This window comes from Psittacula echo (assembly GCF_963264785.1).
Source record: "Psittacula echo genome assembly, chromosome: 5".
Lineage (NCBI taxonomy): Eukaryota > Metazoa > Chordata > Aves > Psittaciformes > Psittacidae > Psittacula > Psittacula echo.
Window position 1 is genome coordinate 82245777 of NC_137739.1, and position 14374 is coordinate 82260150.

The window sequence follows — 14374 nt, forward strand, 5'->3', positions numbered from 1 at the left end:
CAGCAGGAGCTGTGGTGTTCATTTTTCAGTGGCATCATGTGGTAGCTGTTGAATGTAAACATGTTGTGCTTCCTGCTGTCTATATGGAGGCTATGAGAGAAGACATATAGCAAGTACTGAGGCAAAATGCAGCCTGGACACTGTCAAGCTGCCCACTGTCACAACTTTGGCTGGTCAGATAAGCTGTGTTACCTAGATGCGCCGTGTTACCCTGGCTAATCCATGGTGGTTTCTTTAAGCTTAGATCTTAGTCTGGTCTGATAAACACACAGGACCAAATGGTCTGACAGTCTCAAAAGCCCACAGTGTAACTGAAGTCTTGCATGAACTCTGTCTGGTTTAGACAGGAGTTAGCTGGGACCTTAGAAGTGGGTAGAGACAAGAATAGTGGCGTGGAGATAGGAGAGGGCTGACTGGCCAGGCGCCAGAGCTGGCAGGCACACAGAGACTGGGTGTTGGATACAGAGGTCCTTAACTTGCAAGGGGAGTCCAGAGCTGAAAACCACATGATAGGAAAACATTTGACTGAGCTGGTACTTAAATAAGGGGTGCCAAATCCTTGTTGCCTTTTGTAGGAGTTATTTGTGTTCCATTGTTCTCCTTAATTACTGCTCTCTGGAAATACAAAGCACAGGATGAACTCACCATTGAACTCTGAGGATTGATAAAGGTTTCCCTTAGAGCAGTCACTTTATACCTTTCCCATTTGGGCCCATAAACATTTTGCCCTGAGTGGAGGTGTGGACACCAGCACACTTCAGCCTGTTGGCAGTGAGTTTTAGGGGGTTCTGAAAGGTGATAGAGAACTTCTACCTCTCACAAACATCTTAAAAGTCCTTGCAAGGGCTCACTGAGCAGAGGTTGAAACCTGCTGCCTGACTGCTCTGTGATCACCCAGGGGATGGTTTCCTGCAGAAAGGTTAGGTTGGGGCAGGTTAGGTTGGAGAGAGCTCCCTACCGTTACAGACACATCTTCAATGGCATGTTTCTAAGCAACTGATTGTCCTTCACAGTCCTCCCTCTGGCAGCATAAGCCAGAGTGTACAAACGGCACCATTTTCACTCCAGGGCTGTTCTGCATGGGAAGCGGGGGGCTGTTATTTCCAGGTCTGCCTTGAGGCTCCGGGAGGAGGTTGTGCAGCTCCTGCAGGGCTACACATCACAAGGGAATGGTGTCTCTGCATCACTTAGCCCACGTGTCCCTGGATGTTCTTACATGCGCAGGTTGCAGGGGCGGTGCTCAGTACGAAGGCTGGCCCTGGCCCAGGGACCTGGAAGGAGAGAAGCACTCAAACCCCTCCTCATGCTGAGCTGTGCATTCCCCACTGCCTGCTCTGTAACCCCCCTCCCTCCCTGACAGTATGTAGGTCACTGTTGGCATTGTTTTCCTCTGAGCCCTGTCTGCTCCTGTTTTACCACTTTGCTCACAATTAGCCCGGACTTCTGTAATTGACCTAAATAAGCCTGTTTGTTTCATTCTCCTCCATCCCATGCCTTACGTTTCCAGAGAACAGTAATTAAGGAGAACAATGTAGGAAGAGTATTTTCTGCAAGCCCAAAGCTGGCAGTGGCCAGGCTGGAGTTAGTCTTGCTCTTGGTGATCCTCAGCGAGCTGACAGCATAGAGCAGAACTCAGCCAGCTTTGGCTTTTGCACTGAGAAGATGGCATGACAGATCTTACAACTTGAATGTGCTGCATGGCCTGAATGTGCCTGCCCTCCCCAGATGCCTTTTATTATTACTACTGTTAGCAAAATTAAGAACTACAGCAAGGCTGTAAGTGATCAAGCAAAAATGGAAGTGCCCCTGATGACAAGTGATGTCAAAGCATTATATTGCAGGCCATGAAATCCACCCGTTTATATCAGCTTTCACAGCTGCTCACTGTGTCTCCTGCAGTCACACTTAGCACACTGATGACGTTCTGAATTTTCTCTCATGTCATGACTCTGCTCTCCCTGTTTGGGCTCAAGTGTGAATGCTGGAAGCTCAAATGCAATGGCGAACACAAGTTGTATCTCTCTCATGTTGTTGACCAACACTCCGCTGGCCAGGTTTCAAACACTGCCTTTTGCCTCAGTTCCCCATCTGTTCTCACGAAGTCCTGCCTGGAGGGTGACACCTCATGGATATCCCCTTTACTTGCTCTGCTTTTTGCCTTTCACATCCTTAAAACCAAAAAGCAACATCAAAACAAACCCTTGTAAGACAGTTTTCTCCAAAACTTCCTGCTGGGTCCTGGAGCCTCCCGCAGAGATGTTCTGCTGCTCCCACCGTGCGCTCACCTCCGTGTCCCACTCCTGCAGGCAGGGCTGGGTTCGTGTCTGTACCTTAGGTTGGACGCGGGTCAATAAGGAGACCCCAGGGGTTGTTATGGAGCCTGGAGGGGGGGCCAGCACTGAGGCATCCCTGAGCACTAAGCTCCATCCTTTCACCTCAGAGATGCTGAAGGGGCTGAAATGCAAACTGCATTTCATGCTGTTTGGAAACCGAATACCAGAAATCTGGCAATGCATCAATTCAATGTGGTACCCTGCCTAGAAGTACACAGTTTATGTCAGTCCCTTCGCTTGTGCTTGGCTCTCTAGTGAGACTCTCTGACAGGACTTTGATAGGTGTCTGAGACAAAGCATAGCTCTGTCCCCAAGGAGAATCTGTCCAGAGAGCAGAGATGGCATGGACATAGGCACAATAAAAGCTGTGGCATTTGGCTGTGGAATTTTCCAATAAGCCTAAATTTGGTACCCAACTCCAACTACATTTCCTTGGAAAGTAGGGCAACAAATTACCATATACCCCTTTTATAGCCCATATATATATATATATATGTCTCATGTCCTGGCTCCTTGACACAGACTTTGAGAACCAGGTTTCCCCTTTCCTCTGTAAAATACTTTGGCTTGCAGAATTCAGTGTCCAGAATAAAACTGGACCCTTCCACTAGCCATGGCAACTGTAATTCAATTAAATAGGACAAACCTTGGACCACATTGCCCTCAGGACATGTTATACTAAATATGATACAAGCAGGAGAAGAGTGAAACCCAAAACTCATGGAATAGTCCTGTCAAAAGAGTTGTCAAGTGGGTGCCCTTCAGGACAAAGACACAGGAACACACATACTCTTTCTTTAGGCCAGGTCACTTTAGAGAGATGACAACAAATAGGAAGGACTGGGATTAATGGCAATATTTAGATGCTTTAGTAGAAGAGCAGTAAAGCCCACATTTAACTTGTATGTATGGATGCATTTGTTCCCATTGCTAATGTGCAAATACTGTTCTGATTAAGGATGCTTTCCTAAAGCAGTGCCAATATGGGCAGAAAACAAATATCAGATATAAGAGAACACAGACAATTAGTCGTCTGGCAAGATGACTGACCAAAAGAGAGGGAAATATGAAAGTATAGCCAGATTTTAAGTTCATGGAAGAAACTCCTCAGATGTCACAGTGATGAGCACGGCATTAAAAACCTCAGCAGATGAAAGCCTGCAAGGCAGTGGCATGGTGTGAGCTAGGATGTGCATGAGCAATGAAGCAAGGTGTAATAACCCTGCTAAAAAAGGAGGAAATTGAAGTGGAAGGGAAATGCCTCTTTTGGATAGACTCAAGGTGGTGAAAAATAGAGAGCACAGGGAATAGACGTCAAAGACACAGCAAAGCCAAATGTTACTCCCAGAATGACTGGAACTGCAAGGCTGGTAGTAACAGCCAAGAAACATTGCCCAGGGGGGTGGCACCATCCCCATCCCTTGAGGCTTTTCAGTCCTGGCTGGAGAAAGCCCTGAGCAACCTGGTTTGATCTCCTGGCTGACCCTGCCCTGAGCAGGAGGCTGGACATCTCCAAAGGTCCCTTCCCACCTGATTTTTCCTGTGATCCTACGAATACCTATGATTTGGCATAGAGATAAGGCAACTACTGACATTGCCATGACAACAGACTGGGTTTATGCTGGTGTTGAAGCTTCTTGCAAAGAGGACGGAGCATGCTTTCTTGAGAGAAATGTTCACAAAACCCAGGGAGATCCATAGCGCTGTTAGAGCACACAGGCTTATTCGAGCTTTGCTTTCAATCTGACGAAAGAATTAACAGGTTATCAGCTTGTTACACAGCTCGTTTCTGCTTCTGTTCCGATTTTCTTGAAGATAGAGGGGAGGAAATGACATGCAGTCTTGCAAAGAGAAGATAATTACATCCTCCCCATGGGGAGACAACCAAAATGGCTTCAGCTGATACTGCCAGCGCCAGGGGAAGGCAGCCAGGCAGCAGCACGGCCTGGCTCTGTGTGGCTCATCACTGCCAACCCAGCGCTGTAAAACACATTCCTTCAGCATTCCCCCTGTTGTCCTCCTAAGTAAAAACACATGAAGCAGAAGCTTCCAATGCTTTGCTCAAATACTGCAAATGAAATCGAAACTGGGAGTTGAAAACAGGCAAATTCTGGCTCCTGCAGCACTGTGTCGCCCACCCGGTGAGTGGTGCTGGGAGCCCATCACCGTGTGGGTCCATGACTTGCAGGAGGAGAGGAGAGCACTGACCTGACCTGCTCCAGAGTGCCTGGAGGTTGCTCCAAACTCCTGAGGTTGCAGGCAGAGGATGGGGACACACAAGCACCCATTGGGAACCTTGGAGAGACATGAGGGCATTGGAGCCTTGGGATGCGGCAATGGCTCTGCCCAGCCAAGGCTCTGCTGTCTGTGTGCCCAGCTGCACACATGGAGCAGATCCATGGTTTCCCACATGCTTCCCTCCTGCCTCCCAACCAGAGCCAAGGATCCAGCCCCCTGGGACCCACCTTCAGCCAGGAATAATTTCTGACTTGAGGCAACTTTAGTAGGTCACCAAAGCCGCTGGCTTTTCCCTTTGGCAGTTGTGCCTCTCTTCCTCACCCTATAAAACCCGAGTTTTCTTCCGAACATGAATGTGCCCCTTGTAAGCTGATCTGCAATATAATTATTTTCTCCCTTGCTCAGCAAAGTTTGTGAAACTGGACATTTTCCCCATGTCAGAGCCAGACAATGAGGCCTTGTCTGTGCTGCAGCACGGTAGTGAACAATTCCCGCTGTGGCTGCCACCAGTTCAGCTCGCCTGGTAGGAGCCGGTTATTAAACTCTCTTCCTGCAGACTGATGCCTCCCGGTTCACATTGACTGCCCCACGTCAGAGCCACAGAACATTTGTGGGGTGATTCTGCAGGAACGCTTTTGTCTTCTTTTTCTTTACCAGGGACATTCAAGAGCTGAGGAAGCAAATCCAAAGCTTTACAAAGCAGTCACAAGCTGGAAGCCTGCTGGAGCCATGATTTAAAACCACAGAGTCATTGTAAGCTAGGAGTGCGAGCAGTGGTTGAGGAACAGGAGTTAATAATTACTGTTGCATGTCCTTTTTTGTCACGCTTTTGCAGGCAGTCACCTTCATGCAAGTTACAACACCATCAGGTCTACATCATTAAAAGAAAGCATCAAAATTCTTTACTGTGAGGGTGGTGAGGCACTGGAATGGGTTGCCCAGGGAAGCTGTGAATGCTCCATCCTTGGCAGTGTTCAAGGCCAGGTTGGATGAGGCCTTGGGTGACATGGTTTAGTGTGAGGTGTCCCTGCCCATGGCAGGGGGTTTGGAACTGGGTGATCTTAAGGTCCTTTCCAACCCTAACTATTCTGTGATTCTATGAAAATAACCAGTGCAGGACAATCCTACCTGCTGCATGATTCATCTCCTTTGTGGATACGTTCACCTACGTTTGAACTTTGCTGAAGGCCTATCCAAGCTTAGCCAGCCCTGTAACCTGTCCCAGGCCCTCAGAGGGTGTCTGGCACCCATCAGCATCCCCACCACTGCCTCCCACCGCCCCAGCATCCTGCTGCCTGGGCACGACGGACCTTGTCTGGGCCCTGCTGCCTTCACAAGGCCAAGCATAGAGAACATGGCTCCAGCCAGGCCCCGAAGGGACATTCATGGTTTACCAAATCATGTTTTATTACAGCTCCATAACATTGCTCTGTAGTAAACAACTACAAGCCCAGCACGCCTCAGAAATAAGGTGTAGCATCAGCTAACAGACTTCCAAAGCCCAGCTCTGCCAGAGCCTCAGGTTAGGCAGGGGTGGACAAAGCTGCCTCACAGAGCTGCAGTCCCCGTGCGGAAGGGCCGAGGGCTCATGGCTGAGGACAGCACAGCCTTACCCATGCCAAGCAACAAGAGGAAGAGGCATCTTCAGCTGCTGCTCACCCCAAACAGCTCCAGGCGTCATCCCAACAGAAACCAGACACCTGGACACCAATGGGCTTCTTCCTTCAGGAGAAAAGCAGCTCTGCGAGGAATTCCTTCAGAAATGGCATCACTGTTTTAGTACAGCTCAGGGTGGGAGATGTACAAAAACAAGAGCTCAGCTGGCAAGCCCTCAGTCATGCGGAGGGAAGCAGAAGGGAGCAGAGGGCCTGCAGCGATACTGCTGCTACCCAAGCTCTGCACAGACATGACCAGAGGAATGAGAGATAGGCATGCAGGATAAGCCATGAGAGGCAGCACCTGAAGGCAACCAGGACACAGCTGGATAGATACAGAACACGAAGGAGGCTGCTGCTGTGGTGCTGTTTGCAGTGTACGGGATACCCAGAGCTCTGGTCCCCAGGACTCTGCTGTGCTGCAGCGCTGCCACACTGAGAGGCTGCTCCTGTCGTCTCTCAGAAGAGGAAACTCAGCATTTGCTTGGTTGACTTGGAGCCAGAAGGGGAGCGTAGCCACAGGCCTGGGCTCTGAGGCGCTGCTTTGTGTGCATCCCGGCAGGCCAGGGTGCAGTGTGGAAGCAGCAAGGTCTGAACCTCTTTTCCTTGTGCACTCAGAGCGCCAGCCCCAAGCAGAAGGGCTGGTGGAGGAAGGGGAGAAAGAGCAGCCCCTGCAGAGGGGTCTCCCCACAGCAGGGACAGGCGACGCAAGAGCCCCAGTGCCTCCTGCCAAACTGCCCGTCCCCTCCCGCACAGACCCTGCTGCTGCAGGAAACCCTGGGCAGGCTTGGTCCAGGCTGCAGCAGCACGTGCTGCTGCAACGGCCTTCAGTGCTTCGGACACTTAAATCCACCTGCAAAGCTGTTACCCTCCTGTTAGTGCACTTGTTAATGACAACAATCAAGTGGCCACAAATCAAATGAGTCTTGATCACACCGTGTTGTGGCTGCCCCATCCCTGGCAGTGTTCAAGGCCAGGCTGGACGGGGTTTGGAGCAACCTGCTCTAGTGAAGGGGTCCCTGCCTGTGGCAGGGGGTTGGAACTGGATGAGCTTTAAGGTCCCTTCCAACCCAAACCATTCCATGATTCTGTTTTCAGGCTGCAGAAGGTCCACAGGAAGGGCAGGGGTCATCAGTTGCACAGCCCCCATTAAAACACATTATGCTGCTCCGGAAACCAGTGAGCTTTTGCCATACGTTCATTCTCCCATTTAGTGTTTTATGTAGACTGGATCCAGCACAGTTTGAAAACAAACTCCGGCCCCTTTACTCTGACTGCTGATAACACCGGGGTTGTTTTACATCTTTTTCCCTTAATAACAAATCACAGATGACTCAAACCCAAAGCCCAGGGATCAAAATTCCATTTCCCAGGTCCTTTTGCACCTCAGCGGTGTGAAGTATTTTACATCCTTGCAGCGGAGCCCATTGCTAACGCAGGCTGTGCAGACCCACAGCAGCCTGCAGGCCTTGCACAGCCCCGAGCCCCTCCGGCTGTCACAGCAGGCCGCTGGCTTGACCATAGAGGAACAGGGCAGGAAGAGGGGAGCAGCCGGGCACGCTGCTCCATCCAGCTGTTGTGTAAGGAGTTAATCACAGCTGAAAGCCACTACAAACGGCACAGAGCTCACGTTGGTGTGTCTGGTTTTAGCTGCTCTTCAATTGCCTGGGTGCAGGCAAGGCCCAGGGCACTGTGAGGCCTGGGCACCACGGCCCGTTGGATGGGGGAACTACAGGGGCTCTGGGGCCTCCAGAGCGGAGGAAGGAAGCCAGAACACAGAGGGCAGAGCCGGTCTCCTCCTCGCTGGAGCTGGTCCCAGCGGGATGGCACAGCAGAGCAAGCCCCGCTCCTGCAGCACTGTAGCTGTGTCTGTGGGCAGGCCGGCACGGCTGCACTTCACCCCCTCCAGCCCACAGCCCACACAGGGATCCTGGTCCAGCCGCTGCCACACTCATGCTGAGGAGCAAAGGCAACGATGACAGCTGGTTATAAACTCACCTCCAGGTTCCTCACCTTTGTTTCCTTCTGCTGTTCCCTGGAGAGCCAGGGCCAACAGCTGTAACCCCAAAGAACTCTGGTGTACCTGCACAGTCCTACAGAAACAGGCATCCTTCAGCAGAGCGGGATGAACCAGGTAAGGGCACACCGTTAAAGCAAGGACAGGTCCTTGACTATGCTCTATCGCACAGGAACCCTGCTGCCAGCAAGCGGCTGTCAGAGGGCAGCTATGCTGGAATGGGGAAGGCAGGGGCACCACACACAACCAGCACAGGTCGGACACTTCATGCTGCTGGGGTGATGTGTAAATAGGGCAAATAGATGCTGCACTGAGCTTATGTGATCACAGGCAGTGCCACAATTCCTCCGCTACCACGATCCCAAATGGCAGTAACTAACTTAGATTCCATTTGTTGCTAGTTATGGATAAACCGGTCCTCAGCATGGATTTTGGGTTGTGCTTATGGACTCCAATGTGGCCTTAAATCAGTTATTGCAAAGGCTCCTTGTACCTGTTCAGAGTCAGCTCAGTTTATTTGTACCATCACCTGTATTTCTAAGAGCACAGTGAATGTGCTGAAGACAGAGGTGTCAGCACAGACCATCAGGGGACTCTTGGTAAATTCTTTCCATTGCTAGCCTGACCTTGCTTCTCCATCCAGTAAGCCTGACTGGACACACCTTACAGTTAATTTCCTTTCTATTCCAAGAAGTATCTTTACCCTTTAAGATAAGGAGTCATGGGATGAGGCCTTGCTGAAGGGTTTAATCAGAAGTTATCAAAAATACACTCCCCAACTGTATGACCAGTTCTTACCTATTCTGTCCTGTGAGATCTGATCTTCTTCTTTAAAACAAACACAGCCCAAACCCAAACCATTCAGTGTGTCATCTTCCATTTACTGGATATGGAAGCAATAAACAGTGACTGGTTACAGGCATTTAGTCTATTTCTACTACGAAAGCATCTCCTCTGACCCTTCACTTGGAGGCAGATCTTCAGGCTTGTTCCCACAATGACAACAGCTGTGCGGTACCACTTCACTAGAGGATACAGGTACAAAGGATTAACCTAACACGTTGAGGTTGGACAACTGGAAAGTGATTTTACACAGGCTTAATCTTCAGCTGTTGGGGTTATTTTTATACCCCTGGCTTCCTGCTTAAGATGCACTTTGGTGAAAATAAAGCCCCTTCAGTAGTTCTGTATTTAACAAGTCAAAATCCCTTTTACCACCAGTAGCGTTTCCTGTGTGCTGCTCAAGGCTAAAGAAAGAAATCTCTGAGTTGTCCCATAACTCAAACCAAACCCCACAGGTCTGCATGGCCCAGACTCCTCTGAGCACACACACGTGTGTGTCATCTGCTCAGGTCCAATGTCCCGTGTCATCAGTGTCACCAATGTCATTGCTGCTCCCTCTCCCTCCCTGGAATAAACTTCCCAAGCCAGTTTCTAGTTGACCTCGATTGGTTTATTTTAGTTGTACACTTTGTCCCTCACATACAGTTAAAGAGTCCTTTACCGTTAGATTTCTACAAAAATATCCATTTTTCAAAAGCAGAAAAAGAGGGAAAGATATATTTTAATATATAAAAGGAAAAAAAGCTAAATCTGACATTTCATTATATTCTTAAAAACATTCCAGTCTATTTACATGTGTGTAAAAAACCAAAGAAAATCTCCAGGTCTCTTGGTCTAGTGAGAACGTGCGCCTTGCAGGGGTTTCCTTTGTTCTCCTGACAGTAAAATCTTTTCATTACTTGTCGTATTCCTGTATTATTGCCTCAAAAGACAGCATAAATAAGTTTTAAAAGGTTTGTTCCAAACCAATGGGAGCTTGAGGGAAGAGCAAAGAAAAGAAGAGAGGCAGCATTTAAAGTCATAGCACAATATTAAGCTGCAGATATGAGACAGTGGAAAAAGGAGAGCAAAAGCTATGAGCATTTTGAACATGCGTTGTTGACTGGTAGAACCCATCACAGGTCCTTCTTGGAACTGCATAAACTACTACCTTTGCAGACAAATTTGGGGTCTGTTCTTAGTTAATTTGGTCATTGTGTTCAGAGACTGAAAGTTTCTGCTGTCATCATTACACAGTGTATCTTCATTGCAGTAGAACTCCCTACCGCCTGGTGTCAAACAGTAGATACAGGCAGGGATTCTCCACTACCTTGATGATGAACAAAACACCCTCCAAAGGACAGCACTAATTTTAGATAAATGCATCAAAGTCAGTGACAAGGAATTGGGAAGGAATCACAGCACAGTTCTGGTTGCTGTTTCACACAGAGGAGGAATGAAATCTATTGACAAAACAAACTGCCACAGGTAAAATATAAGCAACTTCAGCCTATTGGAAACGCTCAGAACCAGCTTCCCAGGTACATGAATTGAAGCCTGATGCAGTGCTACTAAACTAATGGAGTTACTCCAGCTTCCCACTGGTATAAAGTAAGGTTAAAATTCTTTAATAATAAGCAATGTATGGCTAAATACTTACATCGTGAATTCACTTTTCTAAGGCATTCAGTGACACCTGTAAGACCCTGCTTGACTCTCATGCTCGTATGCTCTTTGCCAAATCACTAATACGGGACTTGTATCAAATATCAAAATAGTAAATACGTAAAAGGCAATACACACTTACATATAATGCTTTAAAACACACCATTTAGAATAACCAGGTGAAGAATCTTTTTTATGCAGGGTCTGGAGTTAACTTTACACACACCAAGTTTGAAGGGCTTCACTCCTCTGCAGCATAATATAAAACCGTAAGAAAGATAAGGAAGCACCCAAAGTAGGTGTATCCCTCGTGGATCTAAGGTAGACACATCCAGAAGATGCAGCTTACAGAACAGGGCGTATGGATGCCCTGCATACAAACGCTGCTCCCTTCACTGTGGAAGAACACTGCTCTCAGTACATGGAAAGATGAAATTCCTGCATTACTGCATCACCGAAGATGGGGAATGGCAGGGGAAAAATACCAGCTGGAACAGCAAAACAGGGGATAACGTTCCTATACATAAAGCAAAACACACACCAAGCTCTGTATCACTTTCATGGCAACATTTTTTACCTTTCTGGAGCAGTGAAGAAGCCCCTCAAGTGCACCCGAACTCCTATTTACAAACTGGATAGGAAAAGGTTGTGTATACACTCATTAACAAATCATCTCTCCTAGGCTGAAAAGTTCATTTGTCAAGAAAACTATTGAAAACAAAAACTGTGTACAAAAATATAAATATCTTTACAGTCTGTAGGCCCTTCCCAGCCAGCAGCTGAACAGTGAAGAGCATCTATAGGTTATTGAGTAAGCAGTGGCAGAGAGGAATAAAAAATACATCCTGCGATTCAATACTGCCCTACTTCCCTGGTAATGAGCATTTTTGTTGACTTTTATTTTTTGCTATACACAGCTTGTGCAAATGCAGTGAGAAACCTCTGAGTACCTTTCCTGAATTTATAAAGGAATGGAAGGTTTGGAAAGATATACACATATTTTCATATATACATTCACATATACACCTCGCTCATTTATGCTGGGCTACTACAGCCCAGAAAGCGTCCTGTACTTTCATGAAGCAACACTTCCTATGATCATTCGTAGCCACCTTTTGAAGAACAGAGGAAAGAAAACAAGAACTGGGAAAGCACTCATGCTACTTCAGCAGTGCCTTTAAGGATGTAGCAATTAGGGTGCCCAAGTTTCTTTCTGCTCTCTGTGATTTTTCCTTCCAGATGCCTTAAGCATCCACGGAGGGAGTATCCGTCTAGGGGCAGGAGGCCAAAGTGAGGGTTTGGGGGTTTTTAGTAGTTTTATTAGAGTCCTACTTTTAATTACCCTGGGAAATACCCTTTCCTTCCCCATGTAGTGAGAGTTGTTTATGAAAATCTTCTGTGCATAAGCTCCTAAAACGAGTCTCTGCCAGAGAACTAGCTAGCACCATGGAACAAAAACTATACACTTCAACCCCTCGGACTTCCCTTCCGCTGCTCCAGGTAACAGGTTTGAGAGTAACCGCAATCTCATTTCTGCACATTCATCATATTCTGCAAACACTAACACCAGCAAATGTGAACAATCCCATTTCTGCATAGATCATTTGCCTGGTACAAAACCAAGTAATCCAGATTTTATCCCCCACAGGACAGCTACCTCCCTACTTGCAGGGGGAGAAAACTTTAACTCAGTCCTCTAACAAACTGTTTTGTGAAGGACCCAATTCTGGAAGGATACCATGTGCCCAGCAATGGTTATAAATCATCTTTGCTTTGTGTGAAGGGGAAGGAGAACACACAGAATACAACAGTGAGGTAAAAATATGCCAACATGCTTTAAGTTTCATAGCACTTAGTTCTCAGTTTGGGGCCTGCCCTCAGTTGAGCAGAGTGCTGATGCCAGGCAGAAAACGAAGTGTTGCAAACGCGGGAGGCTGCTGAACTCCGACCCTGGATCACGTTGCTCCACATCTCCATTCCAGTCTCTGATAAAAAAAATATGCATTTATTTGCCTGCTGAATTTGGAGGCAAGGTCCCAGTAGTATTCAGTTTCATAACCACAGGAGCTAACGCGGGCATCACTTTGTTATCCTGTCCTTCTTGAACAGCTGCAGATAATGAAGATTTTACCCCACTGGGTGCCAGTTTTGCAACCACAGGTGCCAACAAGGGCATCACTTTATTACTCTGCCCTTCTGAGTCCACTGGCAGACTTGCCACTTTTAAACCTAGTGGTGCCAGCTTGGGCATGGGCCTCCACAAAGCGTCAGCATTACTAGCTTCTGGATTAGTTTTCATCTGCAAAACTGGTGGAGTCACATTAGTGGTCTCCGCCAAGGCTGTTGCAGTTTTGTCATTCCCACCACTGGTTACGGCCAGATTGGGAAGTGGATCCTTCATTTCAGCACCTATTACTATCTTTAAAACATCTGCTTCAGATGAAGGCTCCCCAGAGTTCTTGTCCCCATCAGTGAGGTCATCGTCTTCCAGGTGCAGCAGGAGAGGGCTTATAGAGCCACCACCCTCTGGAACTTCAGCAAGGTCCTTAAAACTGCCTCCCAAATGGCCAAACTGGAAGGAAGACCCACCTGCAGTGGTGAGATCACCAGATGTTCCCCGACGGGCTTCTGCATCTTCATGAGAGAAGTCCGAGTTCAGAGTGCTGGGTAGTTCTGACATTGCTGCAGCATCATCGTTCAGCTGCTGATTGAGAAAAGCAATCTCATTGAGCAACGACGTGAGGGTTTCATCTGTGTCATCGCTCTCCTCGATGCTGCTCAGTAACTCACTTGCATCCAGTTCTGCTTCCTCCATTGCAGACGCTACTTTCCTCAATTCCATTTCTATCCTGGAATCTTTGATCTGCAGCTTGCGGAATGGCAATTCTTTAGGTTTTAACCTTTCCCCTCCAGGATCACCGTCTTTCCTCCTCGCTTGGCTCCCTACAAACTCGCCAATGCAGAGCTTTTTGCTGAAGGACTCAGGAGGTTCCTTTGTACAAGATACATTTCGGAGCTGGGGAAAGCCATCTTTATTTTCCAAGAAAACTTTCGTGGGACCTGTGGTATTTCTTCCATCTCCGCCACTGTCACCAGGACACAGTTTAGCTTTTTCTTCTGAAAGGATGCTGTCACTCTTCCTGCTTTCCACGGATGCTACAACCGATTTCTCTGAAGCCTGAGCACCCACAGCTGCTGTCGTATTAAAGTTTTTGTTGCTGTTCAGGTTTAGACCCATGCTTACCTCAGCAGCCAGTGATGTTACATTAACAATCTTTGGCATCATGAATGAATCTTCACTTTCTGCAAAGCCAAACAAAGCAGTACCCATCAGGAGCCACACTAACTGCAAGATCATAGAATCATAGCATAGTTAGGGTTGGAAAGGACCTTAGCATCATCCAGTTCCAACTCCCCTGCCATGGGCAGGGACACCTCACACTAAACCATGTCACCCAAGGCTCTGTCCAACCTGGCCTTGAACACCACCAGGGATGGAGCACTCAAAACTTCCCTGGGCAACCCATTCCAGTGCCTCACCACCCTCACAGTAAAGAATTTCTTCCTTAGATGCAATCTAAACTTCCCCTGTTTAAGTTCTAACTTGTTGCCCCTTGTCCTGCCACTACAGTCCCTGATGAACA

The 14374-nt window shown here is 47.9% G+C and overlaps 1 protein-coding gene across 8 annotated transcripts in view; it reads right to left on the reverse strand.

The window, feature by feature from the left end:
* Nucleotides 1–9691: 9691 nt before the first annotated feature.
* MGA (MAX dimerization protein MGA) overlaps nt 9692–14374 on the reverse strand; it is a 54696-nt gene continuing 50013 nt past the window's right edge. For 6 of the 8 annotated variants that reach the window (XM_080617226.1, XM_080617224.1, XM_080617221.1 and 3 more), the window contains one exon: nt 12585–14033. In XM_080617226.1, coding sequence (XP_080473352.1) covers nt 12736–14033 — 1298 coding nt within the window. In that variant the 3' untranslated portion in view covers nt 12585–12735. Of the gene's footprint in view, nt 14034–14374 lie in introns of all 8 variants that reach the window. The other 2 variants (XM_080617225.1, XM_080617222.1) reach the window with 2 other exon arrangements.